We start from the raw sequence: 20,538 nt of genomic DNA, 5'->3' as shown, positions 1-20,538 counted from the left end.
CAAAACGCATTGCTTGTAGTGGCTGCTACCAATTGAAATTTCGTTCGCGATCCGCCATTTCCATTTTTCTCTCTATTTCTCTCGCTCTCCCATTTAACTCGCGCGCAGCCAAACAGCACCGATTTAGGGTTTTCTTTTTCTCTTCCTTCGATTCTTAGTACCAAATTGTAGGAATATGAGGTTGCAACATATGACGCTGATTTGATTGATGTGGTTCATCGGCTCTTCTCACGCCCAAACCTCACAGTCCTCCTCTCAGCCTACGGTGGTGCGGTACGTGCGATTCGGAGGGGTGCGGTGAGAGCGTCAATGGCGGCTCCTCGGAATCTGATGGGCGAGAGCGGTAGGTTGCTGAGGGACGAAGAGAGCGCGGGGGGGAAGGAGGACGACGATTCCCCCACCGGAAAGAGGCCCAAATTGGAGAGGTTCCCCTTCACTCGATGGGAGTTAGCCGGCGCGCTCGGCGTCTTTCTCGTCTTCTCCGCTGGCCTTTTCTGCGTCTACTCCACCATGCCCGCGGCCGACTACCGCAAGCTCAAGCTGCCTCGCACCGTTTCCGATCTCCGTATACTCAAGTACGTTCGCTTTCCGATTTGTTCCTTTCGTTTTTCGTTTGCTTTTCTTTTCGGCAATATTAGCTTCTTGTTTGGGTATTTGTTCTTTTTCTTCAACTTGCTGTTGGGTTCCACGTACTTCGCTTTGTTTAAGAAATTGTAGTGAATTGTCATTGGGTACAGTGAGGGAACATTGATTTACTTATGGTTTAGTGATCACATCATGAATCTGACCCTCGTGTCGGAAGAATGGGCTCTTAAACTTGATAAGTGGTTTGCGGTTCATTATATGGTGGTTAAAAAGTGGCCCATTTTTTGTATGGGAACCCTAAGGGGAATGTGAGAATATCACGGTGAAATGATTATCTCCAGTTGTTTATTAAATTAGATTGCAGTGTCTTCTAATTACGTGTGAGTTTGGTGGTCGGAGTTTCATCGGGTTAAGGAGATAGGATTAGGCCTAGGTGCTGTAAAAAAACTACAGCATAGATACATCGTGTAGATTTTTAAAAGGTGGTTCCTATGTGTAGTTTTGTGTTGATTTTTACTTGCTGGCCATGATAAAGAGTTTGTGTTGGCATGGGAAATCATCCTTCCGTATGTGATCCAAATTTCATTATTTTAGTTCCATTAGAAATAGACATTAGACGCACGTCTATATTTGTCTGTCCATGTTTTAACTGCATCATGCTTTTCCTGGACGATAATTTATTTATTTTTTATTCTTAATATTGCTTCAGAGATCATCTGGCATCATATGCTAAAGATTACCCAGCTCAATTCATTCTGGGTTTCTGCTCCACTTACATCTTCATGCAGACATTTATGATTCCTGGAACAATTTTCATGTCCTTGCTAGCTGGAGCTCTTTTTGGTGTTATCAGAGGCCTTCTCTTAGTTGTTTTTAATGCTACAGCTGGAGCATCATCCTGCTTCCTTTTGTCGAAGCTAATTGGTAGGCCTTTAGTCAGTTGGTTGTGGCCTGAAAAGTTGAGATTTTTCCAAGCAGAGGTATATCTTGTTTTCTTTTGTTTGTTTTCTGTTAATTTGTCATATTTTAAAATTATCATATATTTAACTCTTTTCCTGTACCATGCTACTGCATTAACCTGAATTTTCATGGAATCAGATAGCTAAGCGCAGAGAGAAGCTGCTGAATTACATGCTTTTTCTGAGGATAACTCCATCATTACCCAACCTTTTCATTAATTTGGCATCTCCTATTGTCGATATACCGTTCCATGTTTTCTTTTTGGCTACTTTGATTGGTCTTATACCAGCCTCCTATATCACAGTCAGAGTAAGTCTCCTGCTCCACCCTCTAATTTGGCAGTTATTATCTGAGCTGACTCATTATAATTTCTTTTCATTATTTATTTTATGGAACTTCTTAAGTTGCTATTGTATTGCGCCCCCCCCCCCCCCCCCCCCTTCCCCTTTTTCCCCTTGTGTTGTTTGTTCCTTTCCAGTTGGCCTTATAGTCATAGCACTCTTACAGTAATGTTTGACATATCAATTAGATCTAAAAGAATGCATTTAAAACATGGTTACTGCTTATGAGAGTTATAAGAAAACTTTTGCTACTTCTCCTGATTAGGTCATGTTTTTATAGATTTAGAGATATAGACATGATTTGGTTGTGGCATGAGAAAGTTCTCTGTTTTTTTCATTTTGTATGCACCGTCTAAAGTTGAGTGGGTGCTTTTATACACATGGTGGTCTAGACTTCTCTATTGTCTAAGGTGTCTTTATGAATCTAGACTCTAGTTTTGATTAAGATGTCTTTTAGTGGATGATTTGTTGTTTCAACAATAGGCTTTACCTAACAAGTGCTGAATTTGCAAAGCTGGACTAATAGGAGCTAATAAAACTCCTTGTCATTGTCTGAATTTACAAAATGCTTATCCACATTTTCCTATGAGTATTGTTCTTCTCAATGGATTTGGGGTTGGGGAAGACTGCCCACATTTTTTGGCCTATTATTGATGGGATCAAACCAATGTAAACTTCCAGTGTAACCGTAAGTTCCTGACATTTAGGAATGGTAGGTAGGTAAGCATAATTTCCCCTGACATTTAGGAATGTTGTTAGCCATTAGGGAAGTAGTTTGTGGTTTTGTGTGAGTATTCTTCCTGCCTGTAATTTTATTGTAAGGTTTGCCTCCTTGTTTTCCAAGTAGCTTTCAAAAGATTGCCCTTAAGTTTGATATATTTGTCTATCTGGATCAAATGTGGCATTGAACCCTCCTTTCTGGAAGAGTTTGCTTGCTAGATTGGTTGACTAATTTAGGCTTTGCCTTTTGTTTCAATAAATTATTGGGGATTATTCATTACTCCGTTGCTGCTAGGTTTGCTCAGCTGATCAAGATAGCAAAAGAGTGCTTTTGCTTCTCATATTACCCTCTTTTGAGTCGCACTCATTAAAATCATGAATGGGATAGAGGACATTATATTCAATTGAAATTTTGCTTTTGTGTGGTCACGTAGCAAGGAAGCAATGATTTATGTAATTTGAAGGTTTTTCTTTTTTTACCTCCCAATGCACATAGCCCGTTTTCTTTTTGATGGACCATTGGATAACCATTTTATTTTTGTTTTTCTCATATATTGGCGTTACTATGGGAATTTCGTGATGGATCTTCAAAGTTCGTGGAATTTGTTTTTGTTAGCTCTGTATGTTGCACGGACTCAGGAGATTCTGTACATACTGTCTATATTCTTTTTCTAGAATAAAGCATTGACATATAATAAGTTCCTTTTCTGTGGTTTTGTTATTTTACTACCTCACTGTTGCTGTTGATTTTGTTTTATGTAGGCTGGCCTTGCTCTTGGGGATCTCAAGTCAGTCAAGGATCTATATGATTTCAAAACTTTGTCTGTTCTTTTTCTAATTGGTTTCGTCTCCATTTGTCCTACCCTTCTGAAGAAGAAGAAAATCTATGAATGAAGGTTCCATTAACCAGGCCCTTCCCATTGTCTGATCGAGGTTTGAATTGGAAGCAAACCCGAGGATTCGTGGAGCCCCTCCCATTTTCCTGTTGAAGACAGCTGACTCAGTGTCTAGATTAAATTTGTGAACTCTAGTAATGAATTATGATTCAATAACTTCTTATCCAAAGTAAAGAATGTTAAATGAAAATGGAATATGGCATAGGCTCCACTTTTTTTTCTTTCTTTTTCCCACTGGATTATTCATTGTGGAGTCATTTGAGATTTGGAAAGATGTGCAAAATGATGTTATAATGCTTATGCACATCTAATTTCCACCAAATATAGGAATTGAAATGGCCTTGTATCATTTGTTTACTGTTCTATAACAAAATACTAAAGCCTACAGTTGAATGTGGAGTGGAATTGCCAATTGAAATTCTTTGAATGGATCTTCGGTTTACTTTTTTATTTAATTCTTGGGAAAACTGCATTCTTCTTCCTTAACTGTCATTCTTTTTGTAATGTTCCTCTCAATTTACCATTAGAGTTGCAATGTGTTTCTTTTGACAAAAATATCTTTCATAAGATAAAAAATTCAGAAAAAAGCCAGAGTCATCTTTTATTAGACGGGGTAAATATAGTTAGTTAACCCGTAATTCTTTCATATTGGATTTTAAATTGGCACTTGTGGAATTACTTAGCAGTGGAGAAAGTTTTAAAAATTAAAAAAGAAGTAAGTTTCAAAAATAAAAGCAATTAATATTTCATCCATGATTTAAGTGTAGAGGAACTAAAGCGTTGTTAAAATGACATGATGAGGTTACTCACCACTAACCGCTCACGTGCTGTATTAGAAGGGTACTTGTTAGTTGTTATCTACAAAAGGGAGGTTAATGATTTATATCCGCCTTGAGGGGGGGTAAAATGATTAAGATTTTGTTTTATTATATTTAATAGCGTATATGATGCTAAATTGCTAATAGTTAGCCTTCATGTTTTGGAATAGGTGTTATACTGAATTGGAGGAAGACATGCATGATGAGGGCATGTATTTAGGTGGGGAAGGATTTTATAAGCAATACTTGTTTCGCATCACTTAAATGAGATCTTCTCAAATTATTTGTTCAAATTTGAGAAAATTTTGATAGGTGATTGTAAAAGATCACCTATTGAATCCACCTGACTGGATAAATAGTTGGACAACCCCATTTTTATTTAGTTAGGTAAGTCCCATAAGTGACTCTTCACAATCATCTGGCCAAATTCTCTCAAATTCGGACAAATAATTTGAGAAGATCCCGATCTGCTTAAATGGGTTATGAAACATCCCTGTAGTTAGATTAAGGAGCAGGATGTGTCTACTTTTGGCAAGGCTTGTGCTCATAAAAGTAAGCGTATTAACATCCATTCTAATTCTACAGTGAATGAGATTGGCATCTATTGCAGGAGTTGCATGGAAACTGTGGGTCATTTATGTTTTGCATATCCGTTGACAAAGGGATTGTGCCATAAAAAGAAAATGGTGAATCATGGATGATCTTGTAAATAATAGAAATTGAATGCATCAAACATGACTTTCAAAGTGCATTCCAATTGAATGATTCATTAGGCAACAAGTAATTTTTATAGTTAATCACTGGAGTTCATAATTCAATCTCAAAAGCACCCTAGAAAGGAAATTACATACAAAAAGAGGGAAGAAAACCTCCTTCACAAAACATTCAGATGTCAATCTTCAGTATACACTCATCCTTGCCAAGAAATCCTATGACTCAAGCGTAACAGCTGGATAGTCCTGATAGCCTGTGATCCCTGTTATCCTTATCCTTGTATTTGGCTGCATAATTCAGTAACAATTGAATCGTCATGAACAGGATTAGCAAACAGAAAAATGAGTTTAAATTGAAATATTGATATTTAACAGAAGTAAATAGCTAAATTATGAGTAATGTCCTTGTTTTAGTACCAAAAACTAAAAAAGCAAGACTAGTTGATTTATGCATTCACCAGAATTGCATTCACCAGAATTGCATTCATGCTAGAAACCCTTTATAGTTTACTATCAATGATACAAGTAAACTTTGTAACATACTTGTCGATGACCAATATTCCTCCGATAGTTTTTCTTCTTCTTATACTTGAAGACAACTACTTTGCTATCTTTACCCTGCATTAAACATGGAGAGGTGACAGATAGAGGGAGTGGATGAAAATAATTAGAAGGCCAACTGTTGGAGAAAAAGTATTCCATTTTAATGGAGGAATAAGAAAGAAGATATAACAGGAGGTAGTGAACTACCTGCTCTTCAACTACAGCGTGTACAGCAGCATTAGTCACCACTGGTTTTCCGATGTAGGTACTTGTTCTGGTTCCAACGAGCAACACCTTGCTCAGGATGATCTGCAAAAGAATCAAAGTTCAAACAACTTAGGCAAAAAGCAAGAATCATAAGAGTACCATATTAACACTCCTGAAATTAAATAATACTATCAATAAGGCAGCCCAACAGACCATCTTGGATTACAGATGAAATTAACATACATAAAAATGTATGACACATGAAGTAAATTGATATATGTTTAAGATTCAGCAGCAGGAGTCGCCACATTGAAATGCTGACCATAACTATAATAATCCCCAGGCAACTTATAAACCCACCGGATAGAGCCTATAGGTGCCACAGCAGTAACACAATGAGCATCCATGCATTCATAAAAATACAAGCATTTCTAAATAATAAGAATCTGTAATTCTCAAAAGAATTTGATGTCGATAACGGGAGAAGGTTCTCCAGTGTCTCATAAAAAGAGAATGTTCCTTATTAATTCTCGTAGACACAAGTAGAAACCGTAAATTCATCTATTTTAAATGTTAATATATATATATATATATATATATATATATATATATATATATATATTATGAAGAATAATTTATTGATAGAAGAAGAAAAACAAAAAAAAAAGGCCCTCATACACTAGCAATGCATTAGAATGGATCCTTACAGCCATACTTCTCAAATACTCCTGACAACCTTTTTCTTCTTCTTTTGGGTGAGATATAAATACTTTTTTCTAAAATTAATTGGAGGTAGTTACTCCAACAATGAAAATTTGAACTCAAGTGCTATATTTGTAATTTTTTTTTTTGATAAGTAAAAAAGATATCAAAAAACGCAAAGCACAGTCAAGTACATAGGTAGTATACAAGAAAAGTGGCTAAGAAGGAGAAGAAAAAAGAACAAGAAAATCACTAAAGCTAATCACTAAAGGAGCTAGGAATGCTGTAGTCCAAGAGTACAAAGAAAAGGAGACAAGATACGCAAGAATTAATATTTCCAACCAAATATGTGGGGTTTAGAATTCTCATGTTTCATAAGAGTTGGAACGCTTATGGAAATTGTAATTCTCTGGAATTTTGTTAAACAGTCACCAGATTTTTTACAATTTTCTGAAAATTGACAATTCCCAATCTGAATCCCTGCATGAAAAACACACCCTAAACGGTATGCAAGATACGGATTACTTGGTTCTCTACTTATTCCTGGCTAACACTGCCTAGAAGCGGGGTTACCCTCTAAAATAGAATTCTTCCAGATATTGCTAAATATGACCTGGTTAAAAAAAATATATATATATTGATCCTAGGATAAAACATCTCACTCAGATGGTGACATGACTGGTGGACTGCCACTTGGGTGGTAAAGTGGTGGGAATAGGTCCAAGTTCAAATCTTGGCACAGAGAGAGGGAGAGAGATGACTAGTCGACCAATGAATGTACAACCAAACCATTCACTTAGCCACAGATTACTTTAAAATACCGGCAACTTAGCGTGATATGGTTATGAGTTAAAAAATCCTTGTTTAAATAGCCTCTCGTATATCCAGAGAGCTAAACAAGGAAAGAAGGAAATATATGCAAAAAAAAAAAAACACGCTCAAATTCTTATCTTTCTATTCTCAAGAGTCGGTCAAGACATAATCTGTTTTGATAGATAGAAAACTAGGGAGTAAGAATTTATAAGTTGATTCACATACTGTTGATTAGGGATGTAAATCATATGATTGTTTGATGTTAGAGCATCTACATCATTGAGATGGTGTTGGCAATGTAATAAATCAAACAGTGGATTGCAACAATAACTGAGATTTACCCTCTTCTGGATAAGAAAGGAGTTTTTGATATTTCAAGGAAAGCCCAGCTAACAAGAATCACCAAATGCTTCTAAAACAAGTAAAACGAGAGATTTCAAACGGACCAACTAAAAGACGAGACGAGGACAAGAAGTTATATTGAGAAGTGCAACAATGACAAAATTTCAAGCAATCAACAATATGATCAAGAATAAACAGGAATAAAACATACCTTATCGTCGACATTAGCACCTTTAAGCCTCTGAGTATAAATAAACCGCCCAGGAAAAACGATGTATTGGCGTGATCCTATCTAAACAAGGCCACAATACATCAACCACAATCAAAGCATAAACATAACATTAGCAAATGTCATCTGAAAAACGTCAAATAATAATCAATATATCATCGGTAATCCAAAAATTACAATAATAATAAATAAAAAAAACACAACGAAAAAACAATGGGATTAAAATTTACTTTGAGATCACATATAAGCTCTTAAAATTATCATCAGAGGAACATAATATAACACTAAAAAACATGTAATTCAGTAAAAAAAAAAAAAAGTAAAAAATCATCTGGGTATGCACAAAATCACCCCCCAAAAAACCAATCAAAAATCAAAAATCAAAACCATCAAATGGGTCACCACAAAATGACTCGAAGAAAGCATAGAGCTTTGTGGTTTGGTTTTTCCATTACTCACCATGACCACAGCGAACACTTCCTCACGCTTGGAGACTTCTTGTGCAGAGATTTCCACAATTTCTGCGGCTTCAGGCTCCGGCGGGTCGGCCACGGAATCGAGCACAGCTGCTCCTGATTCAGAGGACTTGGGGAGAAGTGGATATGTGGGAGAAGAAGAAGAGAAAGAGAGTTTGGGGGAAGAGAGGGAGAGAAAGCTGAGATTGGTATGGTTAGAGAAAGAGAGTGTTGGTGATGAGCATTGCTTTGGACAGATTCTGCAATGGGATGCGAGAGATGAGCATAACGAAAGAGTCATTGAAGCCATTCTTCGAACACCGCTTGCTCTCTCTCTCTCTCTCAGAGCTCACCCTTTTTTACACCATGCCCGGCTTTGGAACTAGGCCTATCCTATCCGTTTCCTTTTCAATGACTAATATGCCCTTCATATTTTACTTTCATATTTTTTCAATTTTATCTCCAAAGTTAAAAAAATATTACAATGCATTCTAATAAAATTTCCTAATATTACAATGTAGCCAATTCTTCCGAAAATATTTTTAAACAAATCATTTTTTTTTTTTTTTTTTTAAAGAAGGCCGCCCCCAAATGCTTCGTGGGATAGCTTCAGCTACCTCCAAATTTATTTCATTTTTTTAGGTTTTTTTTTTTAATGATTCTTTTAGGAATATTTTTGGAAGAATTGGCTACATTGCAAAATTAGAAAATTTGGTTGAGGTGCATTGTAATTGCCAAATTTTTTCACTTTGGAGACAAAATTGAAAAAAAATGACGAAACATTAAGAGGGTAGAGTGTAGTTTTCTCTTATTGCTTTTTGTTAAGACAAAGTTAATTACCTTTAACTCCCTTACCGTGACTCATTTACATGTTTTTATTTATTTATTTTTATTTACATGTTAAGAACTACCATAGGTTACACTCAACAATTTTATTTTTTTTAGTTGGTTTGTGTGTAGAGGGTAAGTAGAGCAACAAGACAAGAACAAGGAAGATTGTCCTAGGGGCGTTTCAATTATCCAAATGATAAATAAATATAATAGATTTATAAACTTATTAACACTTGTCAGCATATAATTAAATGGTGTTAAAAGAAATTTTAGTAGCTGGCGTGACTCTAACTACATGTTGACACGTGTAGCAAGTTGTAAAATAGTCGTAGGTGTATATAGCATTGCTCTTTTCAAATATCCAAAAAGTTAAGAATTGTAAAAGGTTACAAAAATATAAAGAAACACCGACACTCTTACTCAATTACAAGAACACAGACAAACACTCTTAACAGTTTTACTATCTTATTGATATTTTCACACTAAGTTATAATCGATGTCTCTACTCTAAAAGATTGTTGCTCTTTTATATAGAAACAAGGGAGAAAACAACAAAAAGAATTTATCTTTATTTTTTGAAAAGAAATTTTCACATGGCTTTTGAATAAAGTAACTTGTAATATTGTTACCATCTCACACAATCTATACTTTGTACAAAAGGGTCCACCAAGCTTCTCGCATGTCTTATCAACGATAAAAGGAAGAGATAAGGCATGCGAGAAACTTGGTGGACCGTTTTGTATAAAGTACAGATTTTGCAAGCTTATTAACCAAATTGAAGGATGAGATAAGGCATGCGAGAAGCTTGGTGAACCTTTTTGTAATACAAATTACTCTATTCAAGATCAAAGCAAGTAAAGTTGTGAAGCTTTGTTTACAAAAAGTAAAATGATTTCTTGTTTATCATTTTTTCCATTATTCCACCATAAAAGATTAACATTAATAGGCATATAATGTAATCTAGTGTGAGAGCATCTACCAACGATATAGGATCCATTGGAAATATGTCTAAAAAATTATTACAAATAAATAGGATTTACAAGTGTGTGTGTATATATAGCCAATTTGCATCTTTATTCAATTGGTAATATAAGGTGGAAATCGTTGAACGGTGGTGGGTCTCTGGGGTGAAGTAATTTCTATTGCAAGCATGCGGTGAAGTTTAGAAGAATCAAATCATTTCCACTTTTCGAGTATATAATGTTATAGGGTGGAGATATCTTGGGGTCGGTCCGTACTGTTGACAATGTGGCGGCGCTATGACTAAGGGCGTAGACCTGTTGGAAATGATCTGGGTTGAGGACCCACAAATTCACGTGTCTATCACGTCTAAGCAGGCTGCAATGTCTATCACGTCTCAGCTATGCCCAACAAAACCAGAGGTAAATAAATGTCCTGGAAAGCGATTTAGATCCTGTGCAATAGAACTGTCCTATGCAATATAAAATATAAATACTATATGATTAAAGGATGACATTAAAAGAAAGTTTAGATTTGATCAAGACCATTGTTGACAATCAAAAGACAAACTAATGTTATGATAATGGCTCTCAGTTTACACAGCCTTGAAGTTTCATACATGATACAATGCAACAGCCCCTCATGGCTTCAAAATCCACGTTGGTACATCTGCTGAACATTTATTTCATTGAAGCTGCTGCACGGACAAGGGCGGTCAGCATGTAGCACTTTAACCTCTGATTGCAGGTAAATGACCGGCGAACTGGAGACCTACCGGATCCCCGATCCTGGATCCTGCATGCTCGCCGTGAAGGGAACCACAGCCGAGGAAGGCAAGGCACTTTAACCTCTGTTTGTTGTCCATGTTACTCCTCCTAGTTATGGGGTAAATGATCTTTCAACTGATGCTTGGAGTACCCCTGCTGTTCTGTGTACTCTTGGCCTCCTGGCTCTTTCCTAAAAATCCTTTTCACCAAAACAGAAAATAAAAATGAAGTTGCTGGGACTGTTGACATCAAATTCACTCTTTTCGTGAAACTACAAAAGACAGATGAGATGTCGTCACTCTGAAACATTACAAAGTAAACTTTTAAGACCCATCATTACCTAAGAGAAAAATAAGCACCATCCCAGCACAAACAAAAATTAAGAATCACTAAAATCTAAAACTATAATCGATTAACTGTACAGAAGATTGCTTTTAGTTAGTATCTCTGTTTGTCTCATTAACACCAAAGGCATCAGCTAAATTGAAGTTCAAATTGCTTCTCATTGTTCTGCTCCTCCCAACTCCTCCATTGCCCGTCCTCATCATTGCTGCAAACTCCCCGTAATCTATACGCCCATCCTGAAAAGTGATAAGAGTATAAATTTTTTTTTTATGTAATATCAGTATCTTCTATTCTGATTTATTTGTTCTCAATTAGGAATTATGAATAAAATGGGAGACAAAACTTTATCTCACTAAAATAACTATAAATTAGACTAGTGTTCACAACTATGATTCTGAGATTTGTCAAGGGATCAGTAGCTGCATTTGATGAGGTTCACCATCACATGTGTTAGAATGAATAAAATAAATAAAATTGAAGATGTAGAACACTTAACATTGAAGTGACACCAATACCATGTTGCAATGAAAAATGGAATCATTCTCCACATCAAATGTAACCTTCTTCAAAAGCTCTATGGCCCTCTAATAGACAAAACATTACCTGCTGGTGAGAACGCAACAAATTGCTGAAAACAAATCAAATTAAACTATTTGCTACAAGCAAATGAGTACAGATAACGATAGACTCGGTAGTGTAGAGATTCCTCATGAACAGATCACATGAGGCACAATTGACATTGATCTAGCCCCGGCTAATCAGATGATATCTTCCTTAATGTAAATGTGGAATCTAAACATGAAAATCCACAAGTGAACTTGATAAAGTATGCATTACCAGTATCAAGTGCCCACCATGCGTGGATGAGGGGATGGTTAGCATCTCTAGTGTCTATGTCCTCAAATAAAACATACACCTGATTTGACCACAAAAATAGCTCTAACCAATGATCTACTTTCTTCTTGCCTTTATACTCTCTCTCTCTCTCTCTCTCACACACACACACACACTTTGACTATATCACCTTTTTTTTTTTGATAAGTCAACTTTGACTATATCACCTTTATCTGTTCAAAGCATTTCTCTACTTTCAATTATCTATCAAGGCCTCTTTCTCCATTGCCATGGGCTAGAAAACCAAGATAACAACCGTAACCCCTCCCATCCCCATCCCACTTCTGAAAACACCACAATAAAAATGGAAACCTTTAAGAAGTTCTTGCAGTACATCTATCACATCTATCGGCATCTCAATCCTCTCGAATTCTGGAACTACATGGCATTCTCATTACTGGAACACAAATTTTGCCCCCTAATTTTTTTGAAGCAATCAATTTGACTGAATTTGTTAATTGTTGACAAAATGATTGACCAACAATAACAAATAATACTCAGTTCATACAAAAGCAGCCCCTTTAAACTGCTTCATTCTCTGAGCAGCTGCTTGTGGGTCAGATTAACAAGAATACACCACTGGTGATACTTAAGATTAATGTTCATCCCTTGAGTCTAAAAGAACATGTTTCTGTTAAGATACATCTTGCCCTCAAAGTTTTCAATCACAAAACCATAATCAAAATTTTCAGTCACCGACTCTAGAAAGAGGTGAGGTGAGGTGAGGTGAGGTGAGGTTGAAGGGTTCTCCGAACCTCTTTTAAAATTTTATCTTGCAACCCAAATTCCATGAAAAAGCTTCAAGCAATACCTGATTGGCTAATTGCACGTTCGAGTTCCCAAAAGGTACATATATTTACAAAATACTATATGAGAGTTTGCCTACAGAATTAATTTGACCCAAACCTTGAACTCCAAAACAAGGGAAAAGCCAATGGTCTTTGGACCAAATGGCATCTCCTTCCTCTTAAGTATAAAGTACAGGGTGGAGGATGAGGTCACAGATTCAATTCTGTGTTCTCCTATGAGGGAAAAAGAAAGCTGTTAAAAAAAGCAAAAACAGAAAGTGGTAAGCAACAAATAACGAAAACAAAGAAAGCCAGGACCATCGGGACCATCTTACTTTGAAACTAGTAGTTCCAATACCATTTTTTTTTTTTGGGTAGGTATTAGTTCCAAAACCATTCCTTCTGCAAAAACAGAAAATTTTGGCTGATGAAGTCAAAACCCTTCTTTAAAAATTCTATAAAAGGTACCCAAATTGCATCCTTGAATATTAACAAAATAACTCTAAGAATATGAAGCCATCACTAGAAAACAACCATTAAATTATTAATCTTAGAGGAAAGAACTATAACAAATACTGTGTAATGATGCCAAAATAACTTATACAAGCCAACAGAAACTCCAGAATCAAAGAGATAAAAGTACATTTAAGAATTTCTAAGAGTTTGATCCTTTAAAGAGGCCTGATATAATAAATATGTGATGACAATGATCTTAATTAAGGATAAAAATGATAACTATGAAATGCCATCTAAGAATTTTGAGTGGGAAATGGAAAATTTTAATCTGAAAGTATGTAAGCAGAGAGACTTACATTGTCTAGATCAATTTCTTGAATTATCTCATCCAGTTGGACATCACCTAGACCAAACTCTTTGCAAGCCTGTTGAAGCTCATCAATGGTGATATAACCACTACTATCTTTGTCAAAATAGGAGAAGGCTGCAGTCAGATTCTCCTCTCTCTCCATCTTATTTATGTGCAAAGTAGCAGCTAGAAATTCACCATAGTCTATTGATCCACTGTTGTCTATATCAGCCTGCCAACCAAATCATCCATGTTATAACAGAAAATAATATACACAATCAATTGGAAATTAGCGTTTATGACAATTTACTTACCGCGTCCATAAGGGACTTGATCTCAGATTCCATTAGTTCAGAGCCCACTCTTTTCAAACCCTCTTTAAGCTCCTCAAATGTTATTGTTCCACTATTGTCTGTGTCAATCATATTGAACAACTCTTTCAGACCACCAATTTCTTCCTCTGAAAGTTTTTCTGCTATGACCTGAAAATGAAATTTCCCAATTCAAGAAATAAATGCACAATTTGCATAAACACTGTAACAAAAAAGAAGTCACCACTTATACACAGAAGCAAACATTAAATAGAAAAAAGAAAGGGGGGGTTCAAAGTGCGACAACTGCCTTCATATTCATGTTACTGGAAACAATAGAGTTAAGTTGGTCCGATATTCTACGACAACATGCAAGTGGCTTCACTTCATGTCTTGAATTGAAGATTATTCTAGAAATAATCATCTACACTGGTGAAAACTCCAGCTATTGTGGCTATATCTCCCACAAAGAAAGCATAAAGAAGTTGACAGGTATAACAATCACTTCTGGTCTGAACAAAAGAAAATTCCATTTTGGTCGGTCGTTACAAAATTATGAATAAAAGAAGATTGTTACCAATGAAGAATGATGACCAATGAGGAATGAAAAGTTCTTTTATCCCTCTCATGGAACCTAAAGTGCTATTGTGCAACCAAACACTTTTGACAATACACAATCCACCTAGAATGCCAAAGCAATTCCTTCCATCACAACACTCTTAACATTATTCAACAAAACTGTTGCTGAATTCACGAATGCAGGTTTTAGCATGATTGAAATGTAGAATGAATCCAGTGTAAAAGATAGAGATGCCCCACAAACTATTTTTTTTTTTCTTAAAACCTAATTCCTTAATGTACTTCACACTTTTCTTCCAACTATATCTTCTCTTTAGATTTCTAGTACCCTTGCTCTCCACATAAACCCATATTCCTTTATACTTCGAGGTTAGCTGGCTTTTGTCTTTCTGTAAATAGAAACTTATTCAACAACAAAATCACATTGTCACAGAAAATAAAGGTTATGTTTGTTTAAGAATTTTGAAAAAATATTTTTTGTATTTTGATTTGAAAAAGTTTTTGATGTGATAAATTGTTTGGTAACTTTTAAAAAAGTGTTTTGTGTTCTATTTTGAGAGAAAGCAAGCTTATTATTTCTGATATGGCGGTTGACATCTTACTTGTAAAACTTTTAAAAAACTAGAGCAGCGGCCGGGCAGCCACCTCTATTTTTTTTTTTTTGAAAAAAAAATTGGTTGTAATTAACAAGGCAGCCTCCACAACTGAAAAAACAAGCACTTGTTTTCTCAAAATGCTACTACTATCAGGAGTAAAAAGTTTTCTAAAAAGTGTTTTGTATTTTGTTTTTTGAATGTGTTTTGTGTTTTGTGTTTTGAAGAAGTGTTTAGTTTGGTAAATGTTTCTGAAAAGTGTGATTTTGTGTTTGAAAAGATAGAAGACTTTCTGAAAACTTTAACAAGCATGGCCAAAACTTACAGGGGAAAAAACAGAAAAACAGAAAAAGAAGATTTTTATAAATTTGGCACAGTAATATTTACTCCTCGAAACAAGTTCCAATCTAGCTCTGCTATACTTCACTTAGTTTGAAACGGTCTCAAATTATGATGTGGGTCAGGAAGAACATGATTGTTAGATAGATAAATGGGGATATGACCCTCGATAGAGACAAGTGGTGTACAGAATGAATCCATGTGGACCCCGATTATTTGGGACTAAAGGCTTAGTTGAGTTGATCTCAAGATGATCCTGAATTATAAACTTTGATATTTGTGGAGGGAAAAGAAATATTGTGGAGGAAAAAGAAATATACACGCAGAGCCATCTTTTTAAGTTTATTCATTGCTGAGAACTGCTTCAGCCGTGACAAAACTGCAGAATCCAGAGGCTTGTCTGGAGCAACTCTGTCATCCACAATCCATGGGTGACCTGACAGACAAACAAACTTTGTTTTAACTGCTTATACAGAAATAAGAGCTTTAACAAAGCTAGGACATGGGTATACCAACTTCTACAGTAGCACATGAAGCATAACAGGTATGAAACAACTCACATACGACTTCATGGGCAGAAATTCTTTTTATTGGGTCCCTCTCAAGCATCTTTCTTATCAAATCTTTTGCACTTTCTGAAATATTAGGCCATGGTGCAGAATCAAAATCTAGTTTGCCTTGTAAAATCTGTCTAAAGATTCCCGTTTCAGTTTCTGCAAAGAATAAGCAAAGATAGATACAGCTCAGGTACAAAATAGAATATAAATTTCATCAATACAACTACAACTCCAAAGAATAAGAGATCATAGGTCAGGAAGATGACTACCAGCCCAAAAAGGAGGAACTCCGCTTAATAAGATGTAAAGGATAACACCAGCACTCCATACATCTGATTCATGTCCATAACGCTTTTTCAATACCTCAGGTGCAACATAATAGGGACTTCCAACAACATCACAGAAGGCTTCTCCTGGAAGAAAAGAGTAAAATTAGGGAAAGTAACCAACAGTTGGCATCAACAAAGATTAAAAGACCGATGGAAAAGATTGGAAGCTGAGAAGGTGTGAATGGCCCACCATCTGAAAAATCTCATGAAACTTACAAGCATGAAAATTTAAAATGGTGCATAGAAGTAAATAAAATTGAGGACTTGGGGCAGTGATATAACTTATTGGTTTCGGCATCATAATGCTATTTGCCAGAACATTTCATGTCTGCCACATGCATGCATGTGTCAATGGCTATTATCCCAACAGTCTACAAATGAAGAAGCAGTTTCCTGAGTATGTCCTTCAGGACAAGGACCCATTTTTTTTCTTTTGGTGGGTTGTTCTAATGAAGTGTAAGTCTATCATACAGTCAGTCCTCCTAGTCTAGTTGGTTTTTTATATGCTTTTAATTTGTTTAGCTATCATGGGGTCTGTTAGTCTGGGTGGTTATTATGTTTCTAATTTATTGGCTTGAATATGTAAGTTGTTCCTATTTTGTTGCTTCTGAGGGATGTAGAAATTTATGTTGCTATGAAGACTTATCTCTTCAAAGTTTTTCTCTAAAAGTTCTTTTCTTGTAACAGCAAGATAGGGAAAAATACTGCAAACACCTTCGAATATAACAATTTCAAGACTATAAAAGAAGGAAATGTAAAAAAGCCATAAAAAAGGGAACTCCTAATCATATGAAAAAGGAATAGGGAATTATTGAAAGTTAAACCAAGAAACAAGAAGAATGGAAATTCTAAATGATGAATTTAACGGAATGGGAGAAAGCCCCATTAGCCAACCGTGCCCGTAACAGAAAAAGAGACAAGAAAAATAATGAAATTTATTTCACAATCTGAAAACATCAATTTCCACTCCAAGGAAAAGATGAAAACTAGGAATCCTATGGAACATGCTAACCAGATCAATAATTCTTGTAATCAAAGAGACGACTGAATAATCTCCAGTCAGCAGATTAAAAGCCAACAGTTACCTTAAGGAAATTATCGATAGAGATCAGAACAAGAACCAAATCCAAATTGAACGGCCTCCAAATTGTGTCTGTGTGTGTGTGTGTGTGTGTGAGAGAGAGAGAGAGAGAGAGAGAGAGAGAGAGAGATTAAATCCCAAGGAAAAATCAGCAAATTGGAAAGAAACCAGGAAAGAAGCCAACAGTTACCAAAATGACAATAGCAAAACTTCAAAAACCGGAAAAACACCAACCAATCAACCTGGTTCCCAATGGACAAAAGACAAAAAATCTCTTATCCCAAAAACTGAATCCAAAATTTCAGTTCAAGAAACAGCCAAACTTCTAATAAAATATTACGCATTAACCAGCCAAACTTCTAATCAATCACAAATCTAACTAATAAAAACCGACTTGCCAACGTAAAAAATCAATCAAAACCAAGATCGATTAGTTTAAAAAGCCACCAAATTCATAAAGAAACAACGCACATTATCGCTAGAATTGGCATCAAGAATTCATTTCGAATGAAAACAAAGAAAATGGAAGAAAACCCAGAAACCAACCTGGCTTGTAGAAGACAGACAAGCCGAAATCGGTGGCCTTGAGCTTGGCATCGTCAGCAGGAGTATCAAACAAAAAATTCTCAGGCTTGAGATCCCTGTGCATGACCCCAAGAGAGTGACAAGCCTCCACCACCCCAACGATGGTCTTTATGAGCTTCGCGGCCTCTCTCTCACTGTAATGCCCCTTCTGGACAATCCTATCGAACAGCTCGCCCCCAGCGCAGAGCTCCATGACCAAGTGCACGAACACGGAGTCCTCATAGGTCCCTTCGATCCGCACCACATGCGGGTGCTCGGACAGGTGGTGCATGATCTGAATCTCCCTCCAAACGTCCTCGTAGTCCTCCTTGCACAGCAGCTTCCGCTTGGGGATGGACTTGCAGGCGTACTGGGCGCCCGTGGACTTTTGGGTACAGAGGTAGGTCGTCCCAAATTGTCCTTGCCCCAGCTTCTTCCCAATAAGGTAATGGTCTCTCAGTTTTGGGGTTTGATACGGCAACACCGTGGTCGCCGGCTTTGTTGCTGCCGTCGATTGCGATGCTCCGCCCTGCTTCTTCATTGCCTTTCTTCTCTCTCAGATTTGGATCGTGAAACCGTTTCTTGGTCTCCCTTTCCTTTCCCTTCCCTCTCTCAATTCTCAAGCAAAGAAAGCAAAGAAAAAAACTCCTCTTTTCTTTGTACTTGTTTCTCTCTCCCTCCCAATCAACGTCCTACTTTTCTTATCTCTCTCTCCTCTCGGTCATGTTTTGATTTCTTTTTTTTTTTGTTTTATTGCTATTTTATTTTCCGGTCAAGTTTGTTGTTGACGGGAGTGATGAGAGAGCGTTTTACTTGGGGCGGGCGGCATTCATTGGTTGGAATTTGGAATGAACGTCAAGCGGGGGCACTAAAATATCCATCATGTTTGAGAGAGATAGAGAAAGATAGAGTCGGGGCCACAATCTTACTTTATTTTTATTTCCACGTCATAAATATGAAATATATTTTGCTTTTTTATATTAATTTTTTGTTCATTTTATCTAAAATAAATATATATATTAGTAAATTACATGCTTTAATAATGACACAGACCCGTTCAATAAACTGAATTATTAGAGAAACAAACAATTTGAAATAAAAACTTTCTTCACACTATAATATTAAGTACATACGGCATTAATATGGTGAGTTGACTAGGATCGGCGTTGTCAAGCATTAAAGGTGCATTTAGATTTAGTGCAGGGTTTGCCAACGGTTTCCTACCAACGAGGGAAAATCATATTTATTGCTTAAATTTTTATTTCTTTTAAATTTATATATTAAGTTTCTAATTTTAAGAATATGACCCTTAAATTTTATATAAATTTTAAATAGATTTTTCTGTCACTTTTTTCTTCAAAATTGATAGTTTATCTGAACCTAATATCAATGCTACATTATTAAGCGCCAAGTCATCTATAAAAAAGGAAAAAAAAAAAAAAAAAAAAAAAGATTCAACTATAGAAACAAAAACCATATTTTTTTCGTTATCTTAATTTTTTAGATTTTTTTTCCATCAATTAAAATTTACTGTTTATTTTATTTTGTTATGAATGTATAGTTGATAAAGTGAGGGAATATATATAAAAAAAAAAAAATAGTTAGTAACATGATTTTCTAATTATTTATGAGGTAATATGTAACTTATATGTTAATTTTGCACTTAAATGTCATAAAATAAACTTCAATTTTTATTTATTTATTTGGTATTTTACAACCGACAAGGGTAAAATATATGAAACCCACTTCAGCATGGGATTAAAACCAAACCCGTGAGCACAGTACCTCACCTATTATTTTATTTACAAGTAGAGGAGATTCTTCTGGTTTTGAAAACCACGGGCGTGATCATTATCTCTATGAAATCTAGCAGGCAAAGCCTGTAAATGACTCTGATAGTATGAAGGGAGGGCTTAAATCAATCACAGATGCATAAAAATGTACTTAATTTAAGGTAGCCATTTTATCACATATATATATATATATATATATTTCGAGTTAAAAAAATAGAATAGAAAGCAAACAAGGTACACAAAAACCAGAGTTATATCAAAACACCATGATGTTGCTGGTTTTCTACTCTGGTCCTGTCTCCATTAAAACATTTCGTGGTGTTTTGTCTTCTGTATTGCTAGCTTTCAACTCTGTTTTTTGTGCTCATAAATGCCCTAGAAGCTACTGTCTCCATTAAAACATTTCGTGGTGTTTTTATCTTCTGTATTGCTGGTTTTCAGCTCTGTTTTTTGTGTTCATAAATACCCAGAAGTTACCACTGATTCTATGCTGTTAGTTCCAATATAGACACCAATCTCCAACTTGAAGCTTTTCTTTCTTGCATAAGCATCAGCAGCTTCTTTATACTTGATTTGAACTATGGGTGCTGTGAGAATTTGTGTTCTGAGGGTAGGTTTGGATCAAACTCTAATTCAATTCAGACTCCTTAACTCTAATCTGCTCATTTTGTGTTAAGT

General features: G+C 35.8%; 3 protein-coding genes across 4 annotated transcripts; 1 reads left to right on the top strand and 2 right to left on the bottom strand.

The window, feature by feature from the left end:
* LOC133871318 (uncharacterized membrane protein At4g09580) lies at positions 1-3,957 on the top strand. The gene is made up of 4 exons (XM_062308734.1): positions 1-575; positions 1,295-1,565; positions 1,684-1,854; positions 3,369-3,957. The coding sequence occupies exons 1-4, from the start codon at positions 310-312 to the stop codon at positions 3,498-3,500; spliced, it is 840 nt and encodes a 279-aa protein (XP_062164718.1). The 5' UTR covers positions 1-309; the 3' UTR covers positions 3,501-3,957.
* A 1,098-nt stretch (positions 3,958-5,055) lies between these two features.
* Positions 5,056-8,707, bottom strand: LOC133871068 (large ribosomal subunit protein bL21c). Its single transcript, XM_062308422.1, has 5 exons — positions 8,329-8,707; positions 7,852-7,932; positions 5,784-5,885; positions 5,577-5,651; positions 5,056-5,321 (listed from the first exon to the last, which is right to left on the bottom strand). The coding sequence occupies exons 1-5, from the start codon at positions 8,632-8,634 to the stop codon at positions 5,250-5,252; spliced, it is 636 nt and encodes a 211-aa protein (XP_062164406.1). The 5' UTR covers positions 8,635-8,707; the 3' UTR covers positions 5,056-5,249.
* A 1,919-nt stretch (positions 8,708-10,626) lies between these two features.
* Positions 10,627-18,821, bottom strand: LOC133871882 (calcium-dependent protein kinase 11). Of its 2 annotated transcripts, none has more exons than XM_062309336.1 (7): positions 18,050-18,807; positions 16,363-16,506; positions 16,097-16,249; positions 15,857-15,972; positions 14,029-14,196; positions 13,722-13,946; positions 10,627-11,463 (listed from the first exon to the last, which is right to left on the bottom strand). In XM_062309336.1, exons 1-7 carry the CDS (start codon positions 18,606-18,608, stop codon positions 11,317-11,319), a joined length of 1,512 nt encoding a protein of 503 aa, XP_062165320.1. In that variant the 5' UTR covers positions 18,609-18,807; the 3' UTR covers positions 10,627-11,316. The 2 variants fall into 2 exon arrangements, with proteins under 2 accessions (XP_062165320.1, XP_062165321.1); XM_062309337.1 differs by lacking the exon at positions 10,627-11,463 and adding an exon at positions 12,201-13,311 and having other exon boundaries at positions 18,050-18,821.
* Positions 18,822-20,538: the final 1,717 nt, after the last annotated feature.

The sequence above is a fragment of the Alnus glutinosa genome, chromosome 6, assembly GCF_958979055.1.
Source record: "Alnus glutinosa chromosome 6, dhAlnGlut1.1, whole genome shotgun sequence".
Classification (NCBI taxonomy): Eukaryota; Viridiplantae; Streptophyta; class Magnoliopsida; order Fagales; family Betulaceae; genus Alnus; species Alnus glutinosa.
This window is presented reverse-complemented; position numbering and strand designations above follow the sequence as displayed.

Bases quoted from the DNA above. Each gene is read 5' to 3' on its own strand.
- LOC133871068 (XM_062308422.1), bottom strand. From the start codon at position 8,634: ATGGCTTCAATGACTCTTTCGTTATGCTCATCTCTCGCATCCCATTGC. The intron at 5,652-5,783 runs GTAGTTCACTAC...TGTTTAATGCAG, and splicing joins ACGCTGTAGTTGAAGAGCAG to GGTAAAGATAGCAAAGTAGT. The intron at 5,322-5,576 runs GTATGTTACAAA...TGAATTATGCAG, and splicing joins GGAATATTGGTCATCGACAA to CCAAATACAAGGATAAGGAT.
- LOC133871882 (XM_062309336.1), bottom strand. From the start codon at position 18,608: ATGAAGAAGCAGGGCGGAGCATCGCAATCGACGGCAGCAACAAAGCCG. The intron at 16,250-16,362 runs GTAGTCATCTTC...TATTCTTTGCAG, and splicing joins AGTTCCTCCTTTTTGGGCTG to AAACTGAAACGGGAATCTTT. The intron at 13,947-14,028 runs GTAAGTAAATTG...TTTGGTTGGCAG, and splicing joins TCAAGTCCCTTATGGACGCG to GCTGATATAGACAACAGTGG.
- LOC133871318 (XM_062308734.1), top strand. From the start codon at position 310: ATGGCGGCTCCTCGGAATCTGATGGGCGAGAGCGGTAGGTTGCTGAGG. The intron at 576-1,294 runs GTACGTTCGCTT...ATATTGCTTCAG, and splicing joins TCCGATCTCCGTATACTCAA to AGATCATCTGGCATCATATG. The intron at 1,855-3,368 runs GTAAGTCTCCTG...TGTTTTATGTAG, and splicing joins CCTCCTATATCACAGTCAGA to GCTGGCCTTGCTCTTGGGGA.